The sequence below is a fragment of the Amblyomma maculatum genome, chromosome 2, assembly GCF_055883805.1.
Source record: "Amblyomma maculatum isolate TAMU_Amacu chromosome 2, ASM5588380v1, whole genome shotgun sequence".
In the NCBI taxonomy this organism is placed as follows: Eukaryota; Metazoa; Arthropoda; class Arachnida; order Ixodida; family Ixodidae; genus Amblyomma; species Amblyomma maculatum.
Window position 1 is genome coordinate 24,132,455 of NC_139345.1, and position 15,814 is coordinate 24,148,268.

At 47.6% G+C, this 15,814-nt stretch overlaps 1 protein-coding gene across 2 annotated transcripts in view; it reads right to left on the reverse strand.

Annotated features, from left to right (window-relative positions):
* Window positions 1–15,814, reverse strand: part of LOC146198148 (diacylglycerol kinase delta) — a 262,183-nt gene that overhangs the window by 74,121 nt on the left and 172,248 nt on the right. For both annotated transcript variants that reach the window (XM_084593476.1, XM_084593475.1), the window contains exon 3: window positions 13,913–13,975. In XM_084593476.1, coding sequence (XP_084449602.1) covers window positions 13,913–13,975 — 63 coding nt within the window. The remainder of the gene's footprint in view (window positions 1–13,912; window positions 13,976–15,814) is intronic.

Consider the following 15,814-nt stretch of genomic DNA (forward strand, 5'->3'; position numbering starts at 1 on the left):
CAGAACTACTGTACAAGAAGGACCCGGATGTGCAAACCCAACATAGGACGGTTGTGATTACTGATCTCGAGCCGGCCATCCTGAAGAGTGAAGTTGAATGGGCCTTAGCCAGCCTTGCTAAGAACAAAGCTAGCGGAATTGATGGTATTCCAGCTGAGTTGCTTCAAAACCTCAACCACGACGCTGTTAACACACTGCATACATTATGTCAAAAGATTTGGACAACCCTGCAGTGGCCACAGGATTGGAGGAGGTCAGTTTACATCCCCATTCCAAAGAAAGGCAGTGCCAAATATTGTTCCAACTACCGCACGATCGCGCTTATTTCGCATGCTAGCAAGGTGATGTTAAAAATCCTGCAAGATAGGCTGCAGCAGTATGTGGATCGGGAGCTTCCGGACGTGCAAGCTGGGTTTCGCAAGGGCAGAGGAACTAGAGACCAAATTGCCAACCTTCGCTGGATCATGGAAAAAGCAAGAGAGTTCCAGAAACCCATTTACTTCTGCTTTATTGATTATGCGAAAGCGTTTGACTGCGTAGATCACAGCAGATTGTGGCAAGCTCTTCAAGAGATGGGAGTTCCAATTCACCTCATCTGTCTCCTCAGGAACCTTTATGAAGGGCAAGAGGCCACAGTCAGAACTGGGCATGGCCTTACTGATTGGTTTCCGATTGAGAAAGGGGTGAGGCAAGGCTGCATACTGTCGCCCTGCCTATTTAACCTATATGCAGAGTGCATCATGAGGAAGGCCGGTCTGGACGAGTCTTCAGCTGGAGTGAAGATTGCTGGAAAACATATCAACAACCTTAGATATGCGGATGATACCACTTTAATGGCAGAAAGTGAAGTGGAACTCAAGAGACTTCTGATCCGCGTACAAGAAGAGAATGAGAAGTTTGGGCTTAAACTGAACATTAAAAAGACGAAGATCATGGCGTCTTGCCCTATCAAGTCCTGGAGCATCAATGGACAAGAAGTGGAAGCTGTGACAGATTTTCTGTTCTTGGGCGCCAAGATTACCTCGGAAGGAGACTGCAGCCATGAAATTAGGAGACGCCTGCTTCTGGGAAAGAGAGCAATGGTTAGCCTTGACCGCATAGTAAAGAGCAGGTCTACCAACCAAGATCCGTATAACCCGTGCTATGGTCTTTCCAGTTGTGATGTATGGATGCGAGAGTTGGACTGTGAAAAAGGCTGACCGCCGAAGAATTGACGCGTTTGAATTGTGGTGCTGGCGAAGACTCTTAAGAGTTCCTTGGACTGCCAGAAGATCAAATCAGTCGATATTGTCGACCATAAACCCTGACTGCTCATTGGAGGGTCAAATTCTAAAGTTAAAGCTCAGCTACTTTGGTCATCTGATGAGAAGAGAGGAGTCGCTGGAGAAAGATTTGATGTTGGGAAAGGTTGAGGGTCGCCGGAGAAGGGGTAGGCAGCGAACGCGATGGTTAGATGACATTCTCGAGGCATTGCAGATGAAGCTATGTGATGTTAAGAAGATAGTGAGAGACCGGAAAGCGTGGCGTGACATGGTCCATAGGGTCACGAAGAGTCGGACACGACTGAACGCCTGAACTGAACTGAACTGTGCCGTGCCCCATGGGCTTGCAGTTGACTGCAGCTCATGGATACGCGATAATGCCTACATGTAAGAAAAGTTAAACAGGGAGCGGAGCGAGACCGTTGCACGAGTCGTCAGGAGCTCGTATCGTAGTTTCACCCGATCTCGGATACCAAACCCAAGACATATAGGGACAGTTGCGCCGCATCTCTTCTTACGTTAGGCATTCTGCGCCACGACTGTGGGGAATCCAGTAAACGTTTAGGCCATCAAGATCCTCGTCGGAAGCAAAACACGCTATTCCTGCCCAGGTGAAGTTTGGACGACGGAAATTTCCACGGATGAAAACGACACCGAGATTACCGAAGTAAAAAAAATAAAGAAAATTTCTAGAAGCCCATCACAAAATACGCTGCCTTCGCAATTACGCCTCAATACGGAGGACTGACGGGACAAGCAGAGGGAGAAACGAGAGCAGGTGTGGTCATAAATAGAAAGGAAGAGGGGGTAGAAGAAGGAAGAGTCAAGCTGCGCGTTCACGCGAGATTACTTCTCCGTTCTCCTCAGGGCCCTTTTGAGACGGAACATCCGACACCGATGTCGAAATCGCGTGGGAGCAGCAATGGAGAAAACAAACGCGAGAGAAAAAAATAATCACACAGTAAAATTGAGAGAGCTCAAAGTGATGATATGCCAGGACAGAAGAGACAATATGAAAATGAAATAACAAAAGGATAGGCTCTGGCGGGATTAAAAAGCATGTCATCGTGGTGGTGTCTCCTCACAGGAAACCATTTGTCGTCATAGCGACGGAACGATGCCGAATTTGAGCGAGAAACAGATATCTGACAGATCCGCAACAATACCGAGAGAAAAAGAGGGAAGAATAACGACGCGAATAAAAAAGAAATAAATTCTCTGTTCCACGCTTCTAAAGAAGAGTATTACTGAAAACAACTGTTTCAGCTTGAATTCATTCAACCACTGACAGCTGGCTCCTGATTGGCCAGCGGCCGTGCACAGGCAGCGTGTCGGTAAATCACGATCTACGCTCTTCAAGCATGCGAACAGCTCACGAGTTGGTGCTGCGTGGGCTATGCATGAAGAACGCTGTTCCGCCTCCTTTGCGGCTTCCATAACGCAGCAGGGTTCTGGCTAGACGCAACTGTACGCGGAATCGGCGATTCGCGGCGCCTGACACAGCAGTAATACGAGGCGTTCAGCGACCATGAGATGGCCGGGATTGCTTATGCGGCTCCTCTTACTTGCTCCGGACTGGTGCGAATTTCGCCATTACGTGCCGTCGCCGTGCATGGCTCCATTAAAAAAAAAAAAAATAATAAAAAAAAAGCATAAATGGCTAGTTGGTTCTTGCCACGGAAACTGCGTAAATCAGACGGGACACACACAAGAGCATGAAGTCAGGAAGAAACGACACCGCGCGCGGTTCTGTGGTGCAGTTTCTTTGCCACTGCCTGTCATTGCGTGCCCGCCTGATCTGTGCAGTTTTAGTTCTGGCTAACCTGCGCAATGTATTTTTCTTTTTTCTTTTTGCCGGCATACGAGACTGTCCTGTCGTCGAAACTCATTTTTTTCCGGCATGCGAAATTGTCCTGTCGTCGTAATGCCTCGGCGGCACACTCGGAAAGCAGGGGTCGGACAGACAGTGTTTCTTCTCTTTTCACCAGGACACCAGCCATCAAAAATTCGAGTCGCTGACTATATGTAGGCCCCAATATTTCTCCCCCCCCCCCCCCATTTTTTTTTCTTTTTTGCTACCATCCGGATAAATCAGTCATGGAACGACAGCGCCTTTCGGTGACGCGCAGTCTGTAAAAAATGACAATCTGTGATCATAATCATCATCATCATCATTATTTTTATTATTAACACTCAATTTTCAATAGTCTAGTATAGCTAACCAAACTGCTGGAATGATAGTTTTTTTCTTACGCTCACTAATATTTTTTTTCTTTTTCTTTATTTGTCTTGTAGGCTCATCTACAAAGTAGCGGTTTGTTGATATGTACTTCCCAAGTAGAACCTTGGTCAAATTTCTTTTCTGTCGCACCTTATCTGCATATATCTAAACAGACTGCATCTGAAATGTTTCGTTTTCGATCCGAGTCCAACAAGCATCACGTTGACTTTGACGGGCCCGCCTCTTTGTGAAGTTGTAAGCGAATTTTGTGCAACAATTATTATTATTATTATTATTATTATTATTATTATTATTATTATTATTATTATTATCATCATCATCATCATCATTATAGTACCCTCCACCCCCTCCCCCTCCATCTGTAGCGGGCGATCGATGAACGTTTCGGATGCTTCGAAATAAATAATATAAATGTAAAAATAAGGCAAAGAGCTTCCGCTTCACAGCATTGAGCCAAATCAGCGACCCTCAGCTGCACTGAGTTCAGCACGACAGAGCTCGTTCATCGCTTAGTGGCCTCACTGCGTAAAGCCCTCACTGCGATCCTTCCAGCGCAACCTGGCGGATAGCCTGCGCGGCCGGACAGCAGCGCTGCAGCAGGTTGTGCAGAGACCAGCGGTGCACAAGTTGCTCGCGCAGGGCGCGTACGCAGCATTCTTCTGCGCACAAAATTCACCGCAGCAGGAAGTATATACACCAGCGATATTAGACAGGCGCCCCTTTACACTCCCCGTCGCAATATTAACCCCACAGAGACGCGCTAAGCGCTTGTCTGTCTGATCGGATACGGCACTCTCAGTCGCCTGACCCGCTGAGGCAATAGAACTTAGGAGAGCGACGAGTACAACGCAGACGCCAACAACAACAAACAAAAACTGTTAGCAATTTCAGTGACAATATGGCTGGTATCTTATTTGCAATATAATGGATATAATTGATTGTTCTTCATATCTGATAACACTTCCGATTGCGCATCGTACATAGGGGCCGCGGATCAATTCGCTGTAGTCGAAAGATGGGCTACTATTTTCAACAGGCTGCCGCTGTGCTTTGGAATGTTTCATTTTAAAGAAATGATCTGGTTTAACCTTCAAAGGTATGACGATATTGGACGGCGCTACACTACGGTGCCATGCTCTTCCGGCCAGATAGGACATATATATGTGCTCACGAAAAATCAGTGCCAGATATCTCAATATCTCTGCAGTATGACAAAATGCCTTCCGTTCAATAACATCTCTGCATGCAGCTCCAAACTGCACAAATAGATGTGAATGAATATGCGCATATGCGTCTCAAAACTACACGACGGCGTGGAAAAAAAAAAGAAAAAAAAATATTAATAGACCATCCAGCAATAAGTCCTTTAAAATCTTTTAATGCGCGCTCCCGTCTCAGATCAATTCTCTCCCGAACGCATGGGTGCATCGGAATCCACACAGGCCCTGCTAAGGGAGCACTTACGCACACAGAAGAAGTGTTTCGCTGCTATATTTCTGCAAATAGCCACAAACTTTTCGTTTCCAGCACCGCCGGGGTGGTGCAGTGGTAAGACGCCGGACCATTGTCCGGAGTTCCCGGGTTCGAACCCGACCACGGCGGCTGCGTTTCGGTGGAGGCGAAACGAAGTGGCGTCCGTGTGCTGTGCGATGTCAGCGCACGTTAAAGATCCCCAGGTGGTCGAAATAACTCCGTAGCCCTCCACTACGGCTCGCCTTTCTCTCTTTCCACTTTCACTCCCACCTTCATCCCTTCCCTTACGGCGCGGTCAGGTGTCCATAGAGCAAGTGTGACAGATACTGCGTCTTTCCCTTCCTGTAAACAAATTATTATTAAATTATTATTTTCGTTTCCAGCTCCAACAGGTGGGCAACGACTACGGTCGCGGCATTAAAATGATGGCTACTACACTGTGCCACATCGATCCCAGTGCAGTCAGGATCAGCAGAACAAGCAAAATGCGTGCCACTATTCCGAAAGCGCGTCTCTAAAGAGAGAGAGAGAGATGAAAAGAAAAACCTCACGGTCGTATAATTACTAGTGCACGTTTACAATGCGACAACACCAGACATTTTAAATGAACTATGTAATGCACATCAATATAAGATCTATTGCTCGCTCACATCTGTCGCCGTTTTGCTAAATTTGCGGCATACTTGCGAGACGGCGGACGGATGCAAGTTGAAGATGACATCCAAGGCGCAGCGCAAGAGACTGACGCGTTGCACGGAAATTGAACCCATAGATAATTGTTTCCTCTTCTGCCGGCGGTTCGCATCTCTCAGTAAAATTCACATAGAGACTCCCATTTCTAGATTAGGCCTTCAACTAGCCATGCCAGTTCTCTCCTCTTTCGGAGCAAGCATCACGGGATATGCCTTAAAACCAGTGTGCGATTCTATTTATGATTAAGTTTATCAGGCAGATTCCTATGCTAGGTGAGAATTCATTGTTTTTTCTTTTCCTTTTTATTTTTTACAAATTCTTGTTAAACACCCATATTTAGATACAACAATCATTGGCTATATATATTTAGTATCTACAATGTACCCTGGCATATCCTCCCCCGTGGGTGTGTGTGTGTCATTTTGACTGAGGTCATCATCATCATCATCAGGCATGCGTATACGTGCAAGGCGTATAACGAGCCACGCTATATACAGATGCGACCTTTTCACGTTTCTCGACACGCCTCTTTCGGTCAGCGAGGGCCCAGGCTAAAGTGAGCTACCCAGGCTAAGCCCACTACAGAACGCTCTGACAGTTGTAGACAAGCCCGAAAGCAGTTATGCACCTCCAGCGGCGATGAAAGTGGTCAAAGCCTGTTACTTCGAACAGCAGACTCCGTGGATACCCTTACTTAACGGATATCTCTAGCCCCCGCCTACACTTCCACGTAAACGCACGTCACGCTCGTCTTCCACTCATCCTGCACTGCCGCCTCTAAACCAGCCGATAATTTACAATGCAAACAGCGCTGCCACCGAGAAGGAAACGAGCCGCGGATGAAGCCACGGAAAGAGCGCGAGCGCTTCAGCTGGCGGACGCACCTTCGTACACCCTCTCGAGGTTCCTCCGCACACAAAGGGTACGCGCAACATCTGCGGTAACCGCACCGTCCAAGCCTACATACCGGACCTCTTTGTCCTTCCCCACGTCCTCTTGCCATTCTTCCTCTGAACCCAACGCGCGCCTCTCCCTCTCCCGCACGCGCGGACCTTGTTCAACCAATGCCTCCCACTAACCAGCTAAGTAATCTGCATGCCAGGCAGCCTACGGCGAAAGCGCTCCACGAAATTCCTTTCCAAGCCTCGTCTTCACTGCGCTCTCAAAGGTTACAAAGAGAGAGAGAGAGAGAGAGAGAGAGAGAGAGAGAGAGAGAGAGAGAGAGAGAGAGAGAAAAAAGGAGCAGAATACGAGTGGCGCTTAGCTCGCAATCAAAGCGAGCCTCCGCAGAGAAGCGCGCTCTACGCGAGAGGATCCCTAATTGGGGAGACAAGAAAGCGCGCGCAGCTGAGCATCGCCGCGCTATTTGCGCGCCGAGAAACAATGCCATCCGGGCGTACCGCGTGTATATACACGCGCAGCAGCCGCCGTGCGTAACGAGGACCGGAAGCTGCAGGGCGAGAAGAAGCGGCCGCGCCTAAGCACCGTACGCGCGCATTTATTCCTTCATTTTTGCCCCTTCCCCATTCCCCCCCCCCCCCTTTTTTTCATGAAGAAGCAAGTAAAACCAGCGCTTCTTGGTGCTGCTGCAAGAGGCTGCTTGCAGTAGCACCAAGAAGACTCCTCATAAGGCCTCAATCAGCATCCGTATACATGCGCCACATCGCTTCGAGAGATTATACAAAGTTTTCTATCCGTACGTAAGTTACGAAATTCTGCTTTAAATTGAGTCGACCTTTCACAGCCTTTTCGCAGAGGTTATTAGATTCAGACGCGCAGCGAGCGAAGTGAAAATAACGTAGAAAATAAACAGGGGATCGTCGTTGCGCGAAAGCCCAGCATTACAGAGGAGCGCTTGAACACAGAGCATGCAGCGCCGCCTTTCGGTTGTGTACACTATGTATATAATTGGCACGGTAGCGGCAAACGCGGCTCCGGTAACTTCGCGCACCTTGCCAAGCGCTGCACACAACTGCGCCGAGACACTAGAGGTGACGGCGGAATTTGTATGCGAGACGCAGGCCCACTTCTGCCTCACGATTCGCTTTCAGGAAACAGCGAAGAACAAGAGAGGCACAGCTTTGTCGCACATAGCTTGCGACGAGAGGCGCAAGAAGCGACTGCGAGCAACCACGGCGAACGCTGGGCCCCTTACTGGAGGATCGCAGATTAGGTTGTGTCAGTATAACGCGCAGTGGTGCCAAACAAAGGTGACAAGAGTCGCTTTTTAACAAGGAACGCGCAAAGACGTTGACGGAGCACGTGCGTGCGTGTGTGCGTGCGTGCGTGCGTGCGTGCGTGCACACACACACACACACACACACACACACACACACACACACACACACACACACACACACACACACACACACACACACACACACACACACACACACACACACACACACACACACACACACACACACGCGCGCACGCACACACACACACACGCACACACTGTCGTGACACTGGGACTAAGTCGACCCGGCCTTCACTTGGTAGCGTGCAGACTCCGGGTTGATGAAGGATTGAATCTTCGAAGTTGGTAAAATACATACAAGCAGGTTTAATGGCACTTTGAGAAAACTTATTTACATGAAAAAGAAGGGTATATCAGCAAAATGGCAAGCGTTAAGAGTTCATAGCGAGAAGCGTCTGGATGAGCCGTTTACCCAGGGCTCAGAGCGTCATTTCGTGCTCTGCAACGTCCTTAAATCCCCCTATGTCCAGCCCCTTTCTGAAGATGCTGACTAATCAGTTAAAGGGCACACCCCTCAGATATCGGCAACCAATCGATCACATTTGATGGTCTGATGCACTGACTGGTCCAGTATTGTTTCGTCGGGCGTGGTCACTTGTTGGCGAGTAGAGCTTAGGAACGGCGAGGAGGTAAATTTCGATTCTTCTGCAAAGATTCGCTATGTTGGTTCCGGCAAGTGGACTTCCTTCTCAGAAACCCAAGTGTACGTGCGCGCCACGAATACTGCTCCCAGCATTGTTCCTTTCCGGCAATTGCAACTCTCCTGCATTCACAGGAAATCCTCTAATGGCCGTAATCCTCATGCTCCTTTCTTCTCCTGTACGTCAACGGACGTGTCACTCCGATCGTCTCCTTTGGACAATAGGCATTCCTCACTTGACAATAGCGCCTCTCGACAGGAAGGGTGAACAGTTGAACAAAAGCACTTCGGGCTATTTCTCACAGGGCGACGTTTCTTTGTATTTTTCTTGACGTTCCGTTGACAAGGCCAACTTGGCAGTTGTAGGGTCTCGACAAAGCAAAGCATGCTCACACAAAAAGTTTCATGTGAACAGGCTCACTTAGAGACCTTGCACCAACAACACATATCAATACCACGCCCACAGGCGCACAATAGTGCGCGCAAGCGCGGACAATGCACGGTCACAACAGCCCCCACACACACACACACACACACACACACACACACACACACACACACACACACACACACACACACACACACACACACACACACACACACACACACACACACACACACACACACACACACACACACACACACACACGCACGCACGCACGCACGCACGCACGCACACACGCACACACGCACACACACACACACACACACACACACACACACACACACACACACACACACACACACACACACACACACACACACACACACACACACACAAAGAAGTCGGCCAAAGCACTGGTTCATTAAAAACTCGCATTAAATTCGCCTACCAGGTACCTCACGCATTTTGCTAGCACAACTTCTACGAAAGGTGTCTGAAAAGAAAGCAACATTTTTTTCTCGAACACGGGCCATTCAAAATTTATGAAATTCACAAATATTACGGCAGCTTATAATCCGGGCATGCATTACTTTTCAATGTGATCTCGGTTAACTTGCACTATTTCGCACACCGCCGAACAAGAACATGCATGCAACTTTTAACGCTATATAGGGTTAAGGGTTCGGCGGAAGAAGTGTCGGTGTGACTGCGTAATCCTGATTGGTCAAAAGAGGGCGTGTCGTAGTCTTCATGTTATATATAAAGAAGTGGCTTAAAATAAAAGTATGAGCAGTAAAAGCTAGTATAAGTAGTACAGGCTCGCATGCCCGTTTTCACAGGGGGCGCAAAGGCAGATAGTTTGACCGATATTAGATTAAAAAGTAATACATGTCCAGCAGATATGCTACGATAGTTGGGAATTTCATAAATTTCAATAAACAGAGGTCGAGATAGAAATGAAGGGGGGGGGGGGGGGACACACACACTTAAGTTCCACCTTTAAAGGGACTCTGAAAAAAATTACGGTATTAATTTAACAAAACGTATTCGAGTCAAATTTCTAAGCTTTTCGTGTGCCTTATAATTTACAAATAATTTTTAGAAGGTGCTCTAGGCGACCTTCGAAATAAGGTACCTCAATACCAGCACGACGGCGCGCTACATCGAGGCACCCTAACACTCGCAACCGATTAGGGCGACACCTCGCCGCGTGCCCGTAGCCACCCTCTTCCCGCTGACGTCAAATGAGTTTTTTTGGGTGCGCCCTCCTATTGGGCGCTCCCAAGTGAGGCGGACGGGAGGGGGAGCCGTCGCAACTTGTTTCATTTATTTTCGTCTATACTCCGTTTCATACATCAGGTGCAACGCAGCGAAAGCAACGCAAGTAGTCCGCAAGAAAAAAAGAAAAAAACAGGAGGCGTATCACTACGCGCTCGTTCGGTAGGCGAGTGGTCCCTGCCGAAACGGGCTCTATTCCGAGCATACACGTTTGCAATAACATGCTTCGCATGCTTAGACATCTTCACAGAGCGGATCTTATAGAAAAAATGCGCACCAAAGAACCATTTTCTCAAAAAGAGATGCGCAGCGCGGAGGGCACAGCTGGCAAGGTTGCGGGGCAGCAAAACGCGGCACGAACAAAAACGAAAAAAAAAAAAAACACACAAATTAGCCAAATCCGACCTTTTCTCCCTAAAAAAGGTGCGTTTTATGAATTTGATGGCAAATGTAAAATGTATTAAGCTTGCAGACAAAGCAACTATTATTTTCTCTTGTCAAGAGCAGGCACTATTTTTTATCGCGGATGCGGAGAGCGCAAACAAGAGCTGTAGCTTTGGTAGTGTTGCACTTGATGTATGAAACGGAGTATAGTGCGCCGGCATGCTCTGAGTTCAGGGGGGGGGGGGGGGGGCAGCATTGTTCATCTTGAACAACAGCGCAACACATACAAAAGGCCGGCGAAAGAGATGACACGGGCACGGACGACAAGATCGTGAGCATCATTTTTAATCGTTGATATCTTCGGCGTTATCGAAGCTAGTTTAATGTGCGCGTGGGGGAGAGGATTGATGTAATACCGATTATTCGTGCACGTTTTCTAGTTTTAGTAAATTGCGTTTCGCGGTCCCTTTCAAGGTGAGATGCGACAGCGCAAATGGTTTCCGTCTGCGGGACCTTTTGCAGATTCTCATTTGCGTACATGCATTTTGATACACTCGCTTAATAACGAACCCCCCCCTTTTTTTTTTTCGTGCTTCTATTATATCGCACATTTTGACTAGCACGCAGTCGCAAGCTACCCAATCATGTGATAAACCACCCGACGTAGATACAAATTTCCGCTTTAACAAAGCCGTACTGATATGCCTTTCGCCCAAGTGCTCTAGAAGATTGCGTTGTCATCTCACATTCCCACCTCGTAGGAGAAGCCAGATTTGGCTGTGCCTGCCACGTCATGCGGTCTCGTAACGTCACACAACGCACGGACTGGCCACATCACCAGCCAACTACCACCTGCCACAGCCATGCCCATGATGTGCCGACGACAACGCCAGATTTTCTGCAAAATGGGGCCTCCAACGCTATCGCTTTGAAAATATGGGAATTACTTTTCGAACGTTGCTCGTAATAAACTGTTCACTATTATCTTCACACTAAAATGTCTACTGAAGTCTTTCGCGAAATGCAAGCGTTCAGCCGCGACGCGCCCGTATGCTCTAGGACGTCGTCCACCAGAAGGGCTTCGAGCACCACGTCAAGCGCTTGCGTTAGAGGCAGCGAAGTACGGGAAAGTGAGCCCGAGAGCGAGAGTGACGATGGGCGCATGGACGCTTTTTCCTGACTTTAATGACTAAATCCGTGAAAGCGTAAACACTGCGCTTCTTTTTTTTTTTTTCTAGCGCAACTCAATGCAGCAAAAAAAATAAAAATAACTGAATCTCTATTTCCCGTTCATTCCCTCAGTTATTAGAGAGCTTTAGAATAGGGGGCCCCAAGCTGAGCTGCTATCTGGAAGCTACGAACTCTGCGCCAGCTGATCAGACGCCGCAATCGAGAGGTCCCCCTCGCTCGAACTGAAGGTTCGTTCGTCACCGGCCGCCGCTCGTACGCCGACCGATCCCCACAGCCCGTAAGATGCAAGAGTCAAGACACCAGTCACAAGCCTCCCTCGTGTTTAAACGGATCCGTGAAATCATGCCGCTTATCGGTCGCTTAGGTCCCTCGCGACGTTGCACGGTTTTAGCGACACAGAGACGGGGTGCGAAACGCAGCCACAATTTTGCAAATGGTTTGTCTGTCCGGGATTATTGCTCCTCTTTCGCGTTTTCCGGAAGTTGTGAAATCTCTGCTCACGCTTTACGACACCTGCAGGCGAGAGCAGCAGCAGGGGCCGCCGCAGGGAGGCCGGATATCCGCGGACGCGGTGACGGACGGACGTATACCCCGCGAACCCCATTACACATTCCGAGGACCCGCAGAGCCACAGGGAATAGCACGAGGAAATGAGCAAACCCAAACAACACGAGCACACAGTCAATGAATGAGATAAAATGCACTGAAAAAGAGAAGTTCACGAATTCTTACTTTCTTTTTTTTTTTTTTTTTGCTCACTGTCTTTTTTTTTTTTTTTTTTTTTTATGCGCGAGTGCCCCAGCGCATAAGCAAAAGAAAAAAAAAAGAGAAAGAGAAAGAATGAACGAAACATACGAAGTTTAAGAACGAAGCGGCGGTTACGACACGCGGGGCTCACAAAAGCGTTGTGTTTCAGAGCATTAGTTCGCAGGTAACAACAGATGGGTGCAATGGGTGCACGGTGCCAAATGGTGTCGGTGCGCCTTATGCATAAGCCGATGTCATTACGGCACACTTCGTGGAACAAAATGCCCCCTCGGGAAAAAATATTTCACCCCTTCCTTGTTGAAAAACAGCGGCGCTGCATGTTAGGTCCCGATTGTTCACCATAATGTAAGCGAAGAGCGATGCGATAAGCGCTGCTGTTGGATCCCCCTCCTAAATCCTTCCTGCCCTCTTCGAGGGAAGATTCCGACTGGGAGCGAACCTAATGCATTAATGTTCAGACCGTTGTGCTGAAGCACTGGGGCTGCAGTGACGACGGCGTATAACTACCGAGACTGCGACGTCGAAAGAAAGGACAGACGCGATAAAAATCAGCCCAAGTTGTGGATGCAAACGCACCGAGGGTTTCAAGGTGCACTTTAAAAAATTCATCCAAAATATGCAGCTCAAAAAGTGGTGTTGGAAAAGAACTGTCAGCTGCAGAAAATGCAATTTACTGTAAAAGCTTTTCTAACGATACAAATAATTAACCAGAACTAATTCACCTGCTAACTAATACACTGCGGTGGTTAGTGCCAATCGGGAATTCGAAGGTGCGGACGAGACGATATCAGTTTTCGAAAAGAAGAAAAACTCGTTTTCTAAAGCTCCGCAGCAAGAAAATATCCGCCGATGTTTTTTTTTTTTTTTCGCACAAGAGCAACATATAGCACATTAGACGCGCCAAAAAGCCCCCCCCCCCCCCCCCCCCGAAAAAACAAAAACAAAATAAGTGTTTCATAAAGGCCAATTTAATAATTAAGATGCAAGTATTGATAGTACTGATTTGCGGGCACAGATCCCAAGTGATATATAGCTAGCGGTGTGGAAGCGGTGAGTTAAGTTGAGTGGCGAAATTTTATTAAATTAATTTTCATCGGCAACAAATACGAATTTTGCTGCCGGGTCAACTATCAAAGTGCTCTGAAAGAGCTGCATAAGTCTCCTCGGTGCACCTTCAAACGCAATTAATTCTTTGCTAACGTACACTTCCCTAAGTTGCAAAAAGGAAGAGAAAAAAGAGAAAATGAAACAAAAGGAGAAAACACGAAATTGCGAAAGGAAATCCCCCACGAGAGTTGGGTACCGTGGGCGTCGTCGTTTAGTGCATCACTCTCACCTTGGTGTCTTTTGCATAGTAGAGTTTCCGCGGCTTGAGTCGAAAATATCGCTTCTTCCACCTCTGAAAAGAAAGACAACAGGAAACACAAGTCAGAGACGGATAAATGCGCACAAATTCAATGCACGCGCTTCTGACAGTATACAGACTGCGAAGCGCGAATAAACACAAGCGATAAGAACAAAGTCAGGAGATCCAGTCTTGTTGTCCTTGGTGTCAAGACGCCAAAGAAAAAAGTTCAGTTTATTGAAATGATGGACTTTACCCGTACACTTTGATAGGCGGTGTTTTTATAGTTGCATGCGATCATAGAGGCACTCGGGCACTAATGAAGTAATGCTGCATTTCTTTTTTAAGTAAACTTTAGACTTGCTCATTGAACGCCTTTCAATGTGTGGCATGAAAGCCACTTGATATGCATCGCGGTGTTCTTGCCATCAAGATCACAGCCTACATTTCTGCTAGCCCCAATGTGCTAGCACGTGATTTCGAGGTTACTGCAGTTTGATACGATGCATGTTGTGGTCATGAGGAGCGCTCTCCGGGCTTTCTTGAAACCTTCAGCGGTCTTAAACCCTGCGACGGCACTGTTCTGAACGTTCGCAACCCGTTATACTCCGCCTCCCCGCGCTGCGTGTGCAGAGCTCGATTCAGAACAGCGGCTCACGACAATACACGGGGTGAAAGAGCTGACGGCGCCGTCCCATCTTGTTCCGTCCCGTCCTGCCCTAACCTCACTCACTCGCTCACTAAAAAAGATTAGACATATTTTGCACAACAAAGACGGGCAGTCGCATACGTGGTACAGGCCTACACACATATGAAATGAAATAAGAGAGTAATTACTCATAAGCATCTAGTCAAGGGGATCCTACAAAGGTTAGCAAAGGTTCTGGTTAACTCATTTGGAAGAGCGGCTGCCCATAGGCAGTGGCCCTGGATTCGAACCCCGAACCAGGACGAATTTTTCTTTAACTACGAAATTTTTGCGGAAGCTGTATAGATTTCCTCTGCAACCGCGTTTGGCTGCTCTTGGGTGGATGGTAATGAGTGATTACTCCCACGTTTCAAATCTTCTCCACCTTGGGGGTTTCTCGTAAATATTGGACCAATACACAAAAATAAAAGCGTCATTCCCCGAAGGCAAACGGAGCTAATATCTCCGCATTTAAATTAATTCCAATGCACTCAAACGCACTGAAATACGTGATTCCGTCTTCCAGGCTTACAGCACGTCTTGTTCCCTTTCGTCATGCAAGATTTCCGCGTATGCTCAAAGTTACCGATACCGCAGCCTTAGCTGCGAAGACAAACCACGCTTTTTTTGGGAACTAGAACCGTAAACTAAATGTAGGTCACTTGCGAAGAAAGAAAGAGAGAGAGAGAGAGAGCACTGAAGCATTCATGGCAAAGCTCACTTGCGAAGAAAGTGAGCTTTGCCATGAATGCTTCAGTGCTCTGCGCGATCAAGTCGACAACGCTGCCACAGCGTTCATAGGCGTAACGTGAATATACTGCCATCGCCTTTTATTTCGTATGGACGATCAAAGACGACTAGCACTGAGGACGCAGTTAGCGCAAAGCACGACTAAAATTTGTATACGTTTGTATTTGTATTGTATTTGTAAATTTGTATTTGTATGCGCAAATCACGCCCTTTCCCACTCGTTCACGTCCAAACATTTCAAATTTCCCGCCACCTAAACTTAGACCTACATCACCGGAAGTCGAGTACCATGTGACCCCATTTGGACGTCGACATTACCCCTCCCGTCTATTTCAATGTCTGACCGACTCAACTGGCTCAATTTTTTTTTTTAACTAATAAAGCCAGAACAACTATTTTGTCACTTGCACACCTTTCCTTGACGATCTATCCGATGGTAGGATTCTTTTTTTTTT